Source organism: Vanellus vanellus (genome assembly GCF_965231255.1).
Source record: "Vanellus vanellus genome assembly, chromosome: 25".
NCBI lineage: Eukaryota > Metazoa > Chordata > Aves > Charadriiformes > Charadriidae > Vanellus > Vanellus vanellus.
This window is the reverse complement of record NC_138930.1, coordinates 2,320,552-2,339,306: the sequence shown is the minus strand read 5'-3', so window position 1 is coordinate 2,339,306 and position 18,755 is coordinate 2,320,552. Positions and strand designations below refer to the sequence as shown.

Genomic DNA, 18,755 nt, shown 5'->3' with positions numbered 1-18,755 from the left:
GTGATGCTGGATCTTTCAGGCTGTTTTTCACAGCTGCAGTCATGTGTCAGCTCAGCATCTGCCCTATGCATGGGCATGGGGATTTCTAGAGCACCCAAAATATTATTAACTAACACAAAAGTCGAACAGTGCCTCCCAGAACCTGCATGGGTGCTTTTCAGATGGAAGTAGTGCACAGCTGCTCCTTTGCTGGCGTGCATGGGACTCTGTCCTCCCACTGCTTTCACTGGGGCACTGCTGCACAGCTTTGGCTGATGGACAAACCCTGTCCCTCCTCTTTGGGCCAGGTACTCAGGGCACTGAAGAACATTTTAATTCCCAAGGGATTGTCTGTAGGCAGAGAAAATCTTCTGGAAATTAGATAATTGCTCTCTTTCTCTACCTTGTATCCTCAAGCAATGCTCGTTCTCCAGTAAGGGTCTCTCAGAGGCTCTTAAGGTCAGTAAAACCTTCCTGGGGCATAAGAGAACTGGCTGCCCTTGGACATGCGCTCTGAGAAGCGTGTTTTCCCTTCAGGGCAGCTGGAGGGAAATTGAAAAGGACCACAGCCCTGGCTATTAGTGAATATTTTTCAGGTGTCACAGCAAAAAGTAGGAAGCAGGGAGCTGAATAAGAGCAAGCGCTTCATGGATATTTAGAGAGAATCGAAATATTATTGGAGGAGGCAGAGTTATGCCTTGTCATTCCTGTCTGAGGAACCTCCTAGCAGAGGCTCTGTTTGCAGTCCTGCATGCTGCTTTACAAAAAATATCTGAACCTGAGAGAATACAGACAGTCCTTGATCCCCAGTGCACCAAGAGCTTGGAGCCATGCCCTGTATGGTCTTGGCAACTCTGAGGTCATTGCCAGTGTGAGTGATTCTTCTCTAGACAACTGCTATGGAGATCTGTGATCTGGAGCGCTTGGGGTCGGAGCTAGCTGTTGAAACGGTTATATGGCTCGGCACATCATCATCCATCATAAATGTGTGGGGACTGGATGTGAGTTATAGCAACTTTTACCTTGTTTCTCAGCCCTTCCATGAGGAATCTGTGTTCTTGAGTCCTGCTAATAATCAGGAGAATAATTCCAAGGTGGCTGAGGAACTGGTTTGTGTTTGGGACTCTGTGACATCTCCTTTGGCTTTTTGGGCTGCTCAGGCTAACGTGGGCAGCAGGGCAGCAGAGCTCAGTTTTGTGTGTTCCCTTTGCAATGGCTTGAACTGAGGCTGAACGGTTGGGCAGGGTTCTCAGATGTTCAATAAAATTAACAGCCTGTCTGTGGTCAGATCTGGATTGGGACTTGTTGTGTGACAGCTGTTAGCCTGAGAGTGCCTATATTTGGATTATGCTGGGCTGAAACCTTTGCGAGCCGCTTCTGGGCAGCAGTGTTGATAGTTGATATCACCAGCTCCCGTTATTGCAGTTAGGAGCAGCGCGTGGTCTCCTGACAAGTCACCGATAGGGCTCTTGAAAAGCAAGCGTCAGGGCCACCATGGAGCCAGAGCAGCAGGCCTGCTTTTCAGAAGTGCGAGCTGCTCTGTCAGGGCTCAGTCTGAGCTGGAGCTGCTGCCAGGATCTGAGGATATTTGGCTGCTCCTCTTGTTTTCTCATAACGAACTCACACTTCACCATCTATACGCTTCGGCCCTCGGCCAGCTCTCAGTCCATCTCATGGTCAGGTGCTGCTGTTTATGTTCTCGCCGTGGTATTTTTAACTGCAGCACCACCACGTGGTAGAAAACAAAACAGGCTCATGGAAAGAAAAGAAAAGAAAAGATGGTGGTTAAAGAAAGGGATGAGCTGAATCCAGGGCGGAGGGAAGGATGGGGAAACGATTAGGTAGTCTGAGGTCTTTTCACTGTCCTGTGGGCACAAAAAGTCCAGTGGCTACCACCACTGTGATGAAATAGAGTGAGAGGTCTTATTAGAGAAAGAAGCAGCAGGAGGAATTCTGCTTTAATTCAGAACAAGGAGTCGTTGTGCTAGAAACATGCACATGAGCTGTGGAGAAGGTAGGCAGCCCAGAGGTGGCCCCTGTATATGGTAATGTGTTTCCCTCTCCCACCTGATTCCTCCTGACACCATGCAATACAGAATCTCTGAGGGAAGGAGGCTGTGGTGTGCGTCGAGAGTATAGATGCAGGAGAGTTTCTGCAGCTCCAGTTTCAGAGTCCCGCAGATGTGACGTTAGGAGTCTGGCAGGGATGAAAAACAAAGAGGAATGATTGCAGCCACTGTGATCTCAACAACAGTGGCCACCCAAACTTCACTGCTACGTAAACTTTGAGCTGTGAGTCTCTAGGTTTATTGTTCACCTGGAAATAGAAAAAGCTCCTTTTGAGCCTTTGCTGTCAAGGGTGGAGAAGGTTCTGTGCCTAAATTAATCCTCTCTTATAAACATGCTTCCAGAGTTTATGCAACAGGAGTTAGATGAGTCCCAGGAAAGCCCTGACAGGAGGAGAGCTCTCCAAGCAGGCTTTGCCATGGAGGTGAGCCAGGGATATGCTGTGGAATACAGATGGCAAGAGGATTGCTTCCCTCCTAGTGGCTTGAGCTTAAGCACTGGGGTAGAGGTGGGTCTTCTACATCATCTTTAGTTGAGCGCTACCTCTCTTTTACCACACAGGAACGACAGAGCCCTAGCCACCGTAGGGAGGTCAGATCAAACATCCTCTTCAACGCTGCAACCACTGCATTTGGTAGGCTTCAGAGAAATTCCTCTTCTTTAAGAGAAGGTGCTCAATTTAACGAATCTTCCTGAATAATACAGGCTGTGCTGGACATCGGACTGTCCACCAGTCCTAGGCTGACCTTTGCTGACCGCTCCAGTATACAGTCCGATTTATAACGAACCAATGTAACAACTAGTTTCCAGGACTTATTTAAGGCATGTTGTGAAAGAGGTTTGGAGGACTATTTCCTTTCGCACAATGGTTCTGCCGGTAAACGCAGGACACGGGTCTCTGCAGTTTCTCAGGCAGACATCCTCTTCCCATGCTTCTTTATCTGTAAGGAAGAGAGGCCAACACAGCTTTTGGTTGGGACTTGAAATTTGGTATGAAATTCATCTCTCACTTGGCACACTTGTGCCTGCACACTTTTGCTTTTAGGATTCCCAGTGCAGCACCAATAAGCTAATACGGGAGAGATAGTTTTGGCTTATAATAAGGAGGAACTACTTGATTTTCTGTACTGTCATTTCTGCTCATAGCCCACACAGAGTCCTGAGAAATCTGAAAAGCAGCAGGCAACCTGAAATTTTGCATTTCTGGAGGGAGAGACAGCTGCCAAAAAGCTTTTATTTGGGGGAGGGAAAGAGGTTTGGCTGCTGTAACATCATGACAGTGATAAATGAACTGGGAGTCCCACTTGGAATAAACGATTACCAACAGGAGTCCAAATAAAACAGGCAAAACCAGAGCAACTGCAATAGGCTGTAGGTTAATGCAGTTATAAGCCAATGAAGCAGGATCTAAAGCAAATGTGAAAGTGGTCTGCAGCACTGGTTTCAGAGGAAACACTGACTTGAGCTGTGAGTCTGCTGACATAGAGCTGGCTCTGCCGAACTCTAGAGGTTTTAGAAAAGGAAGCTGAAGAACATACTCATCTCAGTGCTTCTCCTTTTCTGCTTTTCACTTTCTTTTCGTATCTGGGCAGTATTGCCTTCATCTGGAACATCTCCAAGGTGCTGCTCCTTGCACTCCCTGATAAAACCTCAGGATCTTGTACACTTGTCCAGACAAATGCATAAGGCTGCATGACAGCCATCTGCCTGAAACTCATTCAATAGGAAATCTGTTGTTGTTACAGAATTACACAGGATTAGAAAGTTGGTGCTATTCTCTTCTTTGCAATCCAAACCTTAGCTCTAAGCTATGGAGTCTTTCGGCTGGTTGCTGTGCCAGATTTTGCACGGATTTTGTGGAGGTGCCCTGAGGCCAGCCGCATAAGCACAGCACGTTCTCTCCGTGACAGCTGTAGTTGGGCAATCTGCAATGCTTTACTTTTATATCATAGCGAAGCACAAAGTTTGAAGTGCCTAAGGATTAATCTGTCACCAAGCGACAGCCAGCTGTTTACCCCCAAACCGCTTTATTTAATCATTATTTCTCTGTAGTGCTGAGAGGCCCCAATAAACAACCGGGACCTTATTGTACTTAGTCCTGTACAGAAGCAGTGCAAAAGGGAACATTTCTGAAAAGCTTGCAACTATAAGATGAAGAGAAAAAATAAAATCGATTAAACAGGTCGCAGTGCGGAAACCAGAGACGATATTGGTCCCATGGTAGTCTAGGATGTCAGCTCATTTCCAGCCCAAACGGTGGCAGGTTCTTTCAAAGCAGTGTGGGAAGGCTGTCGGGTGGATTTTGAGAGGGAAGTTTGTTTCGTAATCGTGTACGTTGCATTTTCAAGCTTGACATGCAACTTGGATGTGCGTGACTTAAAATCTGACAAACTTGCGAGGGAGACCAGTATTTTAAGTCCTCAGAGTGAATCACAGATCAGGAGGTAAGGTGAGGTCATGAGCTTTTCTAATTTTTCCTCCCTGCACAGAATACTTCAGCACCCCGGTGCTAGTCCTAGGTCAGCCCTTACTGGTGTGAGGGAAAAGGTGGTTTTTCCGGCAAGCAATTTAGCTGTACAAGTCAGGGCACGAATCTGCTGATAGTGGAGATATTTTCCCTTTGCTCTTGCCATTTGTCTGCACAGGGGTCACTTGTGAAGGCCTGGGCAGGCACTGGCAGTCGCGGGGCAGATAAGGAAGCCAGCACTCTGCCAACCCTCCGGGCACCACAACCTCGCCTTGGCAGAAGCGCCCGTAAACATTTCAGCACGCTGTGAATGGCAAATCCCACCAGGCTTTTAGTAACATATTACGTATTTAGAATAAGTCCTGGGCGCTGCGCAAACACATGAACTACCACGTTAAAGCTGTCATTCGGGATGCTACATCCCATCCATTAAGGGTCTGTTTAGTCTTTGTTCCTGCCGCAGCCAGAGGCTGATGGAAGGCAGGTTTCCGGGAGATCCCCCATGGTGTGGGATGTTTACCTCTGCCGGTGGGCCAGGGGAGCAGCCAGAGCTGCTCTCGGGCTCAGGGTGGGCAGCCTGGGACCCTTGTCGGGGAGAGGCCTGGTGGCTCTCGACTCTGGCCACCTCCCCTGTCCTGGGAGTGGGCTGAGGGGGGTGGTCGTGTCCTTCCTGAAGGGTCAGTGTGGACTGAGGTGGTCGTGCCCTCCCTGAGGAGAAAGTGTGGACTGAGGTGGTCATGCCCTCCCTTAAAGGAAAGCATGGAGCAATGGTGGCCGTGCCCTCCCTGAGGTGAAAGCAGAAGCCGGGGGGGAGCGTCGCGCCCTCCCTGAGGAGAAACCGGAGGCCAGGGATGGTCGTGCCCTCCCTGAAAGAAAAGTGCGGGCTGAGGTGGTCGTGCCCTCCCCGAGGAGAAAGCGGAGGCCGAGGGTGGTCGTGCGCTCCCTGAGGAGAAAGCGCGGGCTGAGCTGGTCGTGCTCTCCCTCAGGAGAGAGCGCGGGCCGATGCGGTCACCCCCTCCCTGAGGGGACGACGACCCTCCCCCGGCCGGACCGCGGCGCGCAGGCGCGCAGTCTCCTCTCCTTTTTGCTTCCGGGGACACGGGGGCGTTTCCTGTTGCTGTGGCGGCGGCTCCTGGGACCGAGAGCGCAACCGGCGGCTCCCCGGGGAGTCCGGTAAGAGACCGGGCTGACAGCGCGTCCGCCGGCGCCCTGTGCCTCAGCCCCCGGCTCCCAGCGGCGCCGCCCCCTCCCGGCCTTAGCGAGCCCTCCCGGCACCGGGACCCCCCCCACACACCTCCCCGGGGCAGTGGGAGGCCGCGGCCCGGTGACCGGCCTCCCCCCCCCCGCACCGCGGTCCCGGTGGCGGGGCAGCGCTGCTACCGGGGTTGCTGAGGGGGTTTTCAGCGGGGAGCTGCGGGGGGAGCCAGCCCGGTGGCCGCTGGTGCCTTAGCAACGTCCGGCAGCGGGCAGTTACACAAGGCCGCCCTCCGCGGCAGCTGCGGAAGGCTGAGTTTGACCAGGGCGGCGGGTTTGTCCGCCCTCTGGGGACAAATCCTGCAGGGTCCGTAGCCCTCCCGACGTTAGCAGCTCAAGGATTAATCCGGGGGACCGGACATAGCGTGTGAAGGTCCAGTCGTTGTCCTTCAGGGGGTAAAGAAGGAGCTGAAATGTGACCGTGTGTGTGAGGGGGGCGAGCTGGTGTACCCCGACGTGAAACTGATTGACTTTATGGCACAGCTTGAGTCTGAGCATCCTTAGGCTTGTGACAGTGACATCCTGCGCCTCGGTGGCCTACACACGCAGTACTAGTGCAGCAGCAGTGAGAAAAGTCGGGGATGTGCACAAAAAGACCTTAAATGTGTTAGGGGGGAAAAAAATAGTGAAAACTTCCTCTTACCCGCAGATGTGATGGCTGACCCGTTTTAAGTATTCCACAGCCCTGGCATGTTAGGGAGAGTAGCAGGAGATAATATCAGATTGGAGGCTTAGATTGTACGTGCTGGAAAGGAAACCCCAGTAGGAGCGGTGATGGGTTTTTGGAGGAGTGATTCAAAACTGAAACAGCTTTCTGAATGTTTCTGGTACCGTGTTTGGTTTTGCTGCTCTAATAAATAAGCAGAATTTCTGAATACCGTTTGAACATTTTGTGCTGTGGTTTTGTTACTGGAGTATATGTGTGTCTTCTGTGTAAAACCAAGAGAAGGAATGGCTGCATCTTGGTTCCTTTTCACTCTTCTCTTAAGAGAGGGTTTTGTAGGTGGCTTTTTTTATTTGGCACTCTTTTAAAATATTTATGAAGTTATAAGGTGATAGTTTCTCTTTGGTATGGTAAAAAAAAATAAACGCATGAAACATGGCTCTTGAGCAGGAGCCATCAGACACCGTGTGTTGCAGTTCCACCTAATGTTTACCTATGAAATATTTTAAATACCTTTTATGATTGTCATAGTTGCTGCTTCAGTCCTGTAGCATTGCCGTAGAATGGGGGAAGGGCTCAACGTGAGAGAATTAAAATGGTATTCATATTTCTTTTAGGATAATATGCTAATTTTACTTTGCATTGTTTAAAAACAGAAACATCAGTTGTTCATTTGTTTGGTTTGGGTTTCTGTGCTTAAAGAAAGCCCCAAGGCCACCAGAACTTGCAGTGTTGGGAACGACACAACCCCACCCCCTCATCCGTCTATCTGATATTTTGACAATAAACCCAGATACAGTGATAAAGTAATTATAGGTTGTTTTTGGAGACAAAGAGGAATGCTTTAACAGGGATGCTGAAACTTGATAATTTAGTGTTGTTGCTTTCTTGCATGGACTGTCTCTATTTCAGAATGTGAAGTATCTCATCACCCTGCACCCTTCCATTTTTTGGTTTCTGCCCCTGCCTAATTAGGCGAGTTTGCAAAACAAGTAAACACCGGTCACCAAAGCCACTAGGACAAAGTTAAATCTGCTCCGAGTTCCTGCAGATACATGACCTGGTTTTACCAAATACAGAAACTTCTTCACGTTCCACTGAAACTCCTCCTTTTTCCTGAGGAGATTTATCACAAAGTCTCTCTGCTTTTTCCGGAATGCTGTAGTTGTTTGAAATGTTTCTCAGCTGTTGTGTATCTCTATGTATAAATGCAGATTTTATATTTGGCATTAATCATTCATGTGCAAGTTATTTCCTTTGTCAGTTCAAGAGAGGGGAATTTCCTTGTATGGTGTAAGGGTGAGGAAAGAGGGAAGAGGTTTGCTTTGATCCCTGAAGCATTGGACATCTGAAAACAGAAAAAATATTAATTTAATGAGAAAACTATTTTGTCCGTGGCACTGTTCTGCTGCTTGGCTTTAATAGGTGGTGAATAAATCCTTAGCATTAAAATAGTACTTGAATTCCTTCTATCATTAGAATCACTGTTAAAAGGTGTCCCTGCCCAAACTCAGCTGTTTAAAAGGGTTTTTTTTTTAATCTGTCATTTAAAAAACCCAGATGCTTGAGAGGAAAAAAAAGTCAGTACTTCAATTTTAGATTAATTACAGCATATCTGTCTGTTAGTTGTAGTTGTTTGCAAATGGCCTTTTAAGAGTTATTTTATTGGGCAGTACTGTTCCAGACCAAAGGTCAGGGTCATAATACTCATAATATCTGTTGAGTCATAGAATTGTCCTGGAATCCAATTCTGGAAGACATTTATAGGACATTGCCAGTGTCTGATCCAGTGGAAGGTATTCCAGCTGGGGGCGAAAATGTATTCACCTGCCCTTTTTCAGCTAGGTTCATTGCCCTCTTGCATACTGTGAATCAGTGTTACACTTTTGGGCATTGTGATGTGTTGTCCGCTAAAATGCTCTTAAGTTGTAAATTCGTTTCTGTGAGCCTTTGGGAAAGTGTTTCATTAATAAGGGAAGGGTTTTTTTATTATACCAGATATTAATTTCATTACCCTCAATCACAAACAGGATCTTTTATGATGTTTATGAGCCTTTTGGTCTAAAATGTTTCTTTGCTGAACGAGGCCCCTGTTTCAGTTGGGCTATCAATGAGCAATAGGTCATCACTGGCACCAGCCCATGCAGAATGCTTCAGAGGCCGTGACAGTCCCTGTAGTAAGCAGATGTGGGATAATGCGATGCTCTCAAAATTCTCAGTCTTAATTCCAAAACTATTGATTTAAGGCCAGAAACAACCGTGGTGGGTTTGCTTAGTTTCCGTGCTGTGTGTGAAATCTACCGTGCTTTGGGCCAGACTGGCCACTGAAGCGAAGGACAGATGCTCTCCCCCAGATTGCTGTTGTACCTTTAGCTCTAGCAGTGGTGGTCGTATACCCGCCCAGTCGAGGTAGCCTAAATCCTTAGACTTTCTAGGTGTGCAGGCAGTTTAACTGATGATCTCGGCACTACTCAGGAGCTACAGCCCTCCTGCATAGTCTGTGTCAAAATGAAATCCGTTGGAGGATCTGTTTTTCCCTGCCCAATTGATCTTACAGTTCCAGTGAGCGGTTGGGGGAAGAGGAAGGGAAGAGCCTGGGTAGCAGTCCTCTGAGTTTTTAGCTCTGTCTTTCTCAGGAATACCTTCTGCGCCTCTCCAGTTTGAGAAGAGCCTGCTGACATAACTGTCTGTTTCATTTTGGTACCTTCCCAAATTCTTGACCTGAATAACAGAATGCTATTCTGTTATCAGGTTACTGATGGTACATGTAAAAATATAATTTTCTTTGTCAGTTTTGAATCTACCAATGCTCCTTTTCTTTGGATTGCCCTCTGGACTTTCTAAGGTTAGATATCTGTTATTTCTGTACACCTATAACAATCCTTTGTATGTATCTCCAGTCTTAAGTATCAATCCCAATGTGTGCAGGTTCCTGTCACTACTGTCTTTTGTCCCTCATTCTTCTCGTTGCTGTTTTCCTGACCCCTGCAGCTCTCTAATACCCTGTTCAGAGAGGCTGTCCAGAAGAATAAAGAATGCAAAGAGATCATACATGCAGAAAACAGAAATCAAATTCACTGCTATTTGAATGCTTGTTCTCATCCTCAATTGGAGTGTAGTTGGTTCAGCACTGTCTGCAAAAGTGTGTTGAATAGGGAAAGCTGGAGCATATTTTGTAAAATGAAGTATGCTTATAAAGCAGTCTGATTCTCCTGCCAGTTTTCAAAATTCTCTTCTCTTACATGGGTAAAAATAATGCCACTTGGAAATCATTAAGTTAATTGTGTTTCAAATAGTGTCTTAGAGAATCAAGTCCTTGGTTTCACCTGCAGTTTTCTGATGCTTTTCTGTAGCGTTTTCTTGTTTTCTAGTATGTTCTCTCCTGTTGTGTAAAGAATCTTTCAGCAGCATAGGAAACGAATACATAGCACTGTTAGATATGTGAAGTAATTAAGTGAAAAATACCTACTGAGAGTGGTATAAGCTGTTATCTTTAACACAGCGAGGGCATGGTTTTAAAATTGAAATATATTTTTAAGTTGATTGCCTTTTTACAGTTAGCTTCACAAGGTACCCAAGCTTTTGAAGTAGAATTGCTCCTACTAATCATTAATAGAAAAGAATTATCAAATGTAATCACTTGATATGTAAATGTCAGGGAATATGAATGTCTAGTTAAAGTTTATAAAATGTTTATAGATGACTGTATTACACAATTCTAGATGAATTAAGTGGATTTTGGGAGAAGAGGTGATGTCGCAGGGGAGGGCAGTGCTGTATGAACACTTACCTCTGTCGGTGTGCACGTTCTGCCCTGAAGGGAACTCGTCTGCAAGCCAGACTTGAATCCAACCCTGCTTGATGTCATGGAGAATTTTTTCTGTTTCCTTTTGTGTGGTGATTTTTGTCCCACAGTTTGCTCCTTTGTCTCAGGAGGAAAGGGGTTTCCATTGTCCACTAGTTTGTTGTTGTGGCATGTCCTAACAAGCTCCTCATTTTCTGGTGATAGGTGGAGGCCTTAGCAATGCTGAAATAGCTAATATATTTATTATTCTCTACATAGTTTTAGCAAGTGAATAATTTAGATACATTTTTATCACATATTTGCAGAGGCACATACATTTGAAATTAGATATAGTGCCTTTTGTTTTGTTGCATGGGGTGTGGTATTGGTAGAAGTATCACAAATGAAGTTATGGGAGGTGATTGTTTTTTGTGGAAATGTGTGTGGCAGGTGCTCAAAGTGCAGTATTCTGCTCTTATTTCCCACACTCGTGGAAGTTGCATAACATGTAAGCATCTTTCGGGTCTGTGCTCTCAGTCTTGGTTTTATATCTTTATTAATTTATTTGTGTTTAAGGCCAAGTAAGCATTTTGTTCCTGTTCTTAGAGTTTTTACTGTAATTGTGAAAAACACTTAAAAGTGAGCATTTCTCTGGGTTAGCCAGGAGCCTTAAAGCATATCACCAGTCTTGGCGCCAGGCATGGGTGATAGTTCTGTTTGGATGAAGAGACCTTAAATAGTTTTTCCTCTGTGCTTTAAACATAAACAGGCTTTTGCCTAGGAGATGTGGTGTTCATCGTCCCGGTTTTGTTCTATTTCTCTTCTAACAGGCATGCCTGAAATAGATGGGAAGAAACAAATCCTGGTTTCCTTTACTGTCCGAGTTGCTGGTGTCCTGCTTCTGCCTTTGATGAAGGGTCTTATTTTATAGATGGGCAGAAAGACTGCAGAAAGTATTTGACACTACCAGTTGTCATCCTGTTTTCTCAAGCAGTAGTTACTATAAGGAAAAAAAAGAGATTGTATTTTATTATAGTATTAATGGATTTATGCCTTTTGGGTGAGAGAGGGCTGCTTTAGTTCCTATATCTGGAAACAGTTCCTTTGTGAAGCTGGAAAAGTGGTATCTGTGGTGCGTTTTGAACTTCACTGTAGTTACTTCAGCTCCTGCTAATACTCTATGTGGAAAGGCAGATATTCATAGGGAGCCAAATTGAATGGTATCAATTTTGAATTGTGAGACGTGGAAAAAACCTTTGCAGATATGAGGAAGGTGGCGGTCTGGTTGAGATTAAGCAGAATATTGCTAGTGCATTCAGTAGTGTCTCTTTGTGCTTGCATGTGTGAATTGCATTAACAATGATTCTGAGTCTTATTGAAAAAGCTTAAGTATTTGGTGTAAAATCGAGAACAGAACTTGCACAAGAAGGATGCTCTCTAGAACACCTGATCTTACTTTGCATCTCTTCCAAAATTAAGATGTTTTATGTGTCACTCTTCCTTTCCCTGAATGGGAATGACAAGAATAATTTAAGACTTTTTTTTGTGTGTTTCAGATTGTGCAGTGAATGTCCATAAGAACTGCAAGAATTTACTGGCTGAATGCAGCAGCATCAGACCCAAGGTGGGTTTTAAAATTTGTTTTTTATTTATAATAATAATAATGCTTGACATTGACAAGTTTAATTTAGTGTGTGTGTTTTAGTTTACATCAGTACAGAATCTTGCCCTACATCTTCAAAACATTGAATAGTTATTAACTTGTCATTATAGTAACTTATGACAATACATCTAGGGAAAATAAAGTGAAACGTTTTTTTGCTGTACTTAAAATTACTTACCGTTGCTTGTGTTTGTCAGAACTGTGCTGTGACTAACCCCTATGAGAAACCTATCACTTTTTTGGGGAACATAATTGAATTATGTGGTACCTCTGAATTTTATGCCACTGTATTTTAATAGGTTGTGCCATCTCAAAGCTGATGGCAGAGAGTGAGGGGTGGAGAGGAATTTGGTTATAACAGTTGTGTATTATTTACAAGCTGAGCAATGCAGAATAAATTATTTCATTTTTGAACTGTGATGAACTTTATATCTTGCTAAGCTGTTAGTTTTTTATCTGTGTCACTGTGGTGCCTGTGATTACATGTGAGGTCACAGGTTGGTTTCAGATAGCTGTCTATCTGTCCTGTTTTTTATTCTGCTGTTGGTTTTGAAAATCATTTCCTCCTCCTTATAACTAATAATACTTGAGGGAGTTTTAGTTTGTTTTAACCTGCAAGTGATGATGATTTCAGAGACTGATAGCAGATTGGGGAGTACCATGAGGGGGGAAAAAAAGAGAGCAGAACAGCTCAAATCTGGGCAGTTGGAGGCTAGAGGAAGTGCTTTCAGCCGTTGGTGATTTAGAATGTAACTCTTTTGAAGGCAGAAGTGTTCTTTTGGGGTTTTTGATATATACTTATAAACTTCTTAAGGCATTGTGCACTTTCCTTTTAAACCGAAAAATTCACTTGCTCTGATGCTTTCATTTCCGCTCTTTGCCATCTCCCAAACTTTCTTGGTTGAATCAGCCCTTACAAACCACTCCTGAAGAGAGCAGAGAGGGAGCGGCAGCACAAAATGATATGGGGAATGAAGTCAGAAATGAGATCCTCAAAGTGAAGCAAGACTCCCCAAAAGCCATTTGTTACAGACTGTATTACTTATAATTTATCCAAGATGCAAAGAACTTAAGTATCTCAATGAATTGTAATATCCTAATGTTGTAAGAACGAGAAAGTTGTTGGACAGATTACCAAAGATGCAATTTTAAATGGGCAGTCTAAATTTTAGTTGAAACTGGCTGGATTAGTTTAGTTAGTGTTGCCATAAACTAAACAGCAACAAAGTGTAGGGGAAGACTGTCTGCATTAAAGGTTTGCTTTCTTTGAATAAATTATTTATGATCATAGCTTTAATTCAACTGTAACATCATTTTTGGTTCTATTTCAGTCTGGTTTATATTTGATGGGGTTTTTATACAAAGTGTCAATGTCTGTATGCCATTCTTCTGGAATGTGAAAAAATCAAAATGTTACTGTGTCGAATCTTTTATATTTTCAGTATACAGCTTCATGTACAGTTAGTGCTATATGATAGGAAAAACGTTATTAATTTTGGACTGAAAGTTTGGTCTGTATGTGTAAGAATATTGTATTTTTTCCTATAGCAGAAAGATTTGCAGCACAGACCTTCTGGATCTCCACAAAGTTCGCCTCAGTGCATTTCCCCAGGTTTGTACTAAAGAATGATTTCTGTGCTCAAGGCTTATCTGTTCAATTGTATTTTTTTTCTTTAATATGTTTTAAAGGCTATACACAGTGTGTTATTGAAGTATAGAAAAGGTCTCTTTTAATAAGATGGCTTCATTTTTTTTTCTACTGGGAATGGCTTAGAGGCTCCTAGCAATCTCCTGTGTGTTTTTATCTTTTTATCTTTTTATTTTTCTTTATACCTTCTTGCTGTGTAACCTCAAAATATCATGGTGAAAAGGGATCAATAAGCTAGTTTTTCATTGATTGTCTATTCTCTGGCCTCTGAAAAGACTAGAACTGTGAACTTTGTTTTACATCAGATTTTCATAATTGTCTATTTAAAACTTGCCTGCAGCTAGTGGTTGCTAGAAATCTCTAAGACAAGCTAGCACTAATGGTCTGAACATAAATCTTTGTTGAAACAAAATGGGGAAAAGGGATATGGGAGGGGAAAAAAAACCAAGAAAGAACAGCTCTATTGCAGCACAGGCATTGAAATAGCTTTTTGCTACTGGAAAAAGACCATCATGGCCACAGGTGTATGATTTAAATGGCATTTTAATTTGTAGACGTTACGAGGTTTGCATTAACAGAACAGGCTTCTTGGCTCTCAGGTGATTGACCCTAACTAGAGCAGAATTATTTTTTGCCTTGCAGTTGGTGTGTTTGTTTGCTTTGATGGCTGTAAAAAAACCACAGTTGACATGAATGTCAGAGCGTTACTGTGAGTGTTGCCTGTATTTTTGTCAGCTGTCATTTGACTTGCATTGCAAGTTGTACTTCTTTATGAAACAATCCTTACAAAGAGGTAGCGCAAATGGAATAATTGTTATAAGAAGGTAAGTGGCTGTTTGCATTACCAAGAATGGTTTTGTGCATTTAGGGGAAAGTGCAGAATCTAAAATAGGAAACAATAAGGAATAATGAAAATAGGAAAAGTTGGCTGTAGGGCTTGTCGTTGAAACAGCTCTGTGGTATACAGTCTGGTCTGGTGTGATAGGTTAACAACGATCGATATGGACTCTCAGCAGTGTGCAGACAGTGCTAATTGAACTCAGAAAATGGCTTTTTGTTGGTGCAGACTCTGATAGGCAGCCAGTACTTATTTTCCATAGTCAAAAGCAGAAGCTGGAAGCTAAAGGAACAGCTAATAGCATGGGCATTGTATGTCTTTACCCACAGTATAACGCTGCAGTGCCCAGCAAAAAAAAAAACCCAAAGGTATTGTATCGATGCAAAAGAGAAAAATACCTTTTAAGAAAGGTACAAACTGTGCTCTTTGTGTGTCCCCCCCATCCCTCTCCCAATGTTTGGCCTCTGGAGATTTTTAGATTTGACCTACCATTGTGAAGCAGAACTTTATGTTCTTGGCTTGTGGAGCATAGAAAGAACTTGATGGCTGATGATTTCAATACTTCCCCAAACGGGAATGGGAGGGCATTTATTATTAAGCCTTTGCTTAAGAAATCCACCTTTACACATCTTGCTAATGTCTACTTAGTCTTGTCTTTTGGGACAGTGGGTTTGGAGCTCATCACTTGAATGATGGAAGAGACTCGGTTTACCCGGTTTGTTGTAGACTAAGAATGTGCTCTGCACGTAGCCAAGAGATTTCAAACCAAAAGAGGTATTAGGAAAGGTATTTCCAGCAGGAAATTATGTTGTGATATGATTTCTAGTAAATGTCATTGATGAAACCTCCCCTGCAGTCCTAATACAATTCTAGTCAACCGTTTCAAGGAAGATGAAATGAGAGACAAGCAGATGTAGAGTACGGGATATCAAGAAATGTGGAAAAACCTGTTTTATGAGAAGAAACATGAATACCTTGATTTAGCTGTGTTTGGTTGAGCAAGGCAGAAGTGAAGGGACAAATGATTGTCGTTAGTGGAGGTACACTGGGGAGTGCAGACTAAGAAAGGGGAACTTCTGAGGATGGTTAGACACCAGTGTTTTTACAAAAGTTGTACATTGGTGATGCATAAACCTTGGCTGGGAACTGGAGACCCTCTTAAACTGCTACAACAGCATGGTCCTGAAGCAGCCTCCCAGACACTGTACTGGAAGAGGAGCTTTCTTGCAATGGCAGAGTCCTGGGTTCAAGGATCCATGAGATCTCTTCCACTCCCATGTCCTTAAAAGCACCTTGAAAAAAGGGCAGCCAGTGATAAGTTTTAAAGATTGTCTGTCTGATTCTTCATCTTTGATTTCCCTGAAGTTACTTTTTTTAAAAGGATGTATTTTGTCTCCTGTTCCTTATCATTCATTACAGACATTAGTGCTAAATAATTGTATCCATTTTTTATAAGTCTATTACAGGCTTCCATGTATTGTATAATAGTGATTAAAGTTTTAAATATCTTTCCAGTTCACAGTCTGTCTAGATTTAAAAAGCATTAAAAAGCTGCAGTATTAAAATTAAATTTAGCTCTGGTATCTATTACGTTCAGTGTGTGTGCATGCAGATATAAATCACTGTGTAGCAATAAGCATTGCAAAGAACTTGTGGTTTTTATGTGATCTCAGATTTTTCTTGTTTGCCATGAAATGTTCTGTGCCCTTATACGGTAGGGTGTGAATAATTGTGTGTAGGTTCTGGTGTTTTACTAAAGGAGAAGATACTTTGCAATTTCCACACTAAATGGGCACAGTAGGGACCAATTTCCTGCACTTCAGACCTGCTGATTTAGCCAATACAGTAAGTTAAGTGGCAGCTTTACATTTCTAGAAAGATCACGGGTAGTATAAAAACAGTGCATCTCTGGGGCCACTTTACTGTGCCAAGTCTGAGGGCAGCCAGTAGTGAGCATGGGGAATACAAATTCAAAAAGCAGCGGCAGAAGCAACACAATTCCAGCTCATCCTGAGCTGTCTTTTTGTGGTTCCTTTTCAAGAAAATGGAATGAGAATGTTTTTTTGGACAATGAGCTCTTGACATCCAAGATCCTGTCTGTTCTCCGTCCGCATTCAGAGAGAGGTTTGAGAGCAGGTGATCTGCAGTGTACACCTCATTTTCTGAGTACCAATTCAATTTTTGCCTCTCTAGCCGCTTCTTTGAAGGAGCAGCCCCGAAGTCTTCTCCTGGGACCGGATGGCACCCCAGTACTATCACGGAATCTCGGTATGACTATCGCCCAAAGAGGAAATTCTCAGTCTTCATTGAATACTGCTGGAGCTGTTAATAAATTTGGGTAAGTAAACTGCTTCTTTTCTAATTCACTAGCTTCTGCTGCCCCCCCACTCCCCTAACATGAAAAGAAAAACAATTACAGAACTTTCAAGGCATTGCCTTTCAAGCTCAAAACAATTACAGAACTAAAGCAAGAACTCGCATTGCCTTTCAAGCTCAAAAGAGATTTATTGAGCTTTTAATGCTGAAATTCATTTCCACGAACAGTAAGCTATTTTTTTTTGTTTAAATCACCTTGTCTGTAGTCCCTCTGTACTATGTCATGAAAGATACCATATAAAATAGGCAGTATTTGACTATGTCTAGATTGTGGTTTTCATGGGTATATTTGTCTTCAGACTTGGTGAAACTCAGTAATCTCTGCTGAGTTCAGTTATTTTAGGTTGTGCTAGTTCTGACTAGTGTAGGAGACAGCAGTGTTTTAAATTACAGGATCCCTTAATTAAAATAGTAGACAAATTCAAAGCTATCTGCTGTTTTAAGTAGTTGTTTACTTTTTATGTGCCACAGCTATGCTTTCTTCTCAGTGAAAGTGCCCTTTGCACTCTGAACTGGCAATGGCTTGTCACCAGGTGATGTCTTTTTAAAATGTCATACCAAAAGTTGCACACTTGCTTGTGCTGCTCTAATTAAAACTGTAATATTTCAGTGATGGAGTTGCTAAATTGATTGGACTGTTTAAAGATGGAGTGCAGCAATAGCTTTTATATATTTAAGTCCATTGCACTATAGTTTAGGAAAGATGCTTGTTAAAGTGGTTGGATTTTTTTTGTTGTTGTTGTCAGGCAACTTTAAAAAATGTTAATGTTCTGTTTTGGTCCCTTGGTCTAATTTCTTTGGCCATTTAGACTAATTTCAGGAGACATGGATGAAGGGGATTCAGGCTTTATGAAATTTAAGCAGACTGCAGATGATGTTGTCTCGCTTGCACCTTCAACAGCAGACTCCATTTTTCTGGAAGGTATGGAATTTTGTGCTTTTCAGAAGTTTTGTGCAATTTCTTACACAGTCTTAAAGCAGCACTGAGATGTTTTTACTCTTGTAGTTGTTGATAATAATGGTAATGAGGGATACGGTAGGAAACAATTTAATAATAATTGAAATTGAATGTACTTTTGGTCTAGATGCATATTCTGTATCCCTCCGAAGTGAAATAGAAACAGATGCTCATGAGTTTGAGGCAGAGTCATGGAGTCTTGCAGTGGAGCAGTCTTACGCAAAAAGGCAAAAGAAAGATGTTATAAAAAGGCAAGATGTCATTTACGGTAAGAGTATTTGTTGTTACTATATTTCTTCTATTTCATCCTGCCACTGTTTTGAAACAAAGCAGAAATCACTTTTCTTGGCTCCCATTTTGATTTGTGCTTGAAGACTAAAATTGAGTTAAGATTTTCAAGTCTGTTACCTGTGTGAGTAAGTCCTCCTATTAATGATTTCAAGCAACTCATAGTTTTCAGTATGCCTGTGTAATCAGCAAAGCCCAGCTGTACATTTAGGGAATAGCTCAACTACAACTGGGATGTGGATAAATAAGTAGGGTCACTCACAATTTGGTTGGGGATTAACAGGGCAAATTTAGCAGCTTCACATCAGTAATGCAAAGATTGTGGTGAAGAAGAAAGTAGTGCAAAAGATGGTGGCTTTCGGAGCCTGCTCTTTGATATCTCACTAGTCACTGTACAGCATATAAATGATTTGTGATTATTATTTTTTTTATTTCCCCTTGCCCAGAACTAATGCAGACTGAAATGCACCATGTTAGGACACTGAAAATAATGCTGAAGGTATACTCCAAAGCCATGAGAGAGGAACTGCAATTCCCAAATGTGGTCATCAACAAGCTCTTTCCCTGTGTGGATGAGCTGCTGGAGATGCATGGGCAATTTCTGCTCCAGTTAAAGGAGCGACGAAAGGAATCCTTGGAAGAAGGCAGTGACCGAAATTATATAATCCAGAACATTGGAGACCTCTTGGTAAAACAGGTGTGAATTATATTCCCAATGTTGTTGACACTATTACATTTCTAAAAAGCTAGCTGTAAGGTTAAAGTAACG

At 42.9% G+C, this 18,755-nt stretch overlaps 1 protein-coding gene across 1 annotated transcript in view; it reads left to right on the top strand.

Annotated features, from left to right (window-relative positions):
- The window catches only part of ARHGEF18 (Rho/Rac guanine nucleotide exchange factor 18), a 46,903-nt gene that overhangs the window by 12,554 nt on the left and 15,594 nt on the right, over positions 1 to 18,755 (top strand). Inside the window, exons 11-16 of the mRNA XM_082495209.1 lie at positions 11,772 to 11,839; positions 13,427 to 13,490; positions 16,558 to 16,702; positions 17,550 to 17,662; positions 17,826 to 17,966; positions 18,433 to 18,683. Coding sequence (XP_082351335.1) covers positions 11,772 to 11,839; positions 13,427 to 13,490; positions 16,558 to 16,702; positions 17,550 to 17,662; positions 17,826 to 17,966; positions 18,433 to 18,683 — 782 coding nt within the window. The remainder of the gene's footprint in view (positions 1 to 11,771; positions 11,840 to 13,426; positions 13,491 to 16,557; positions 16,703 to 17,549; positions 17,663 to 17,825; positions 17,967 to 18,432; positions 18,684 to 18,755) is intronic.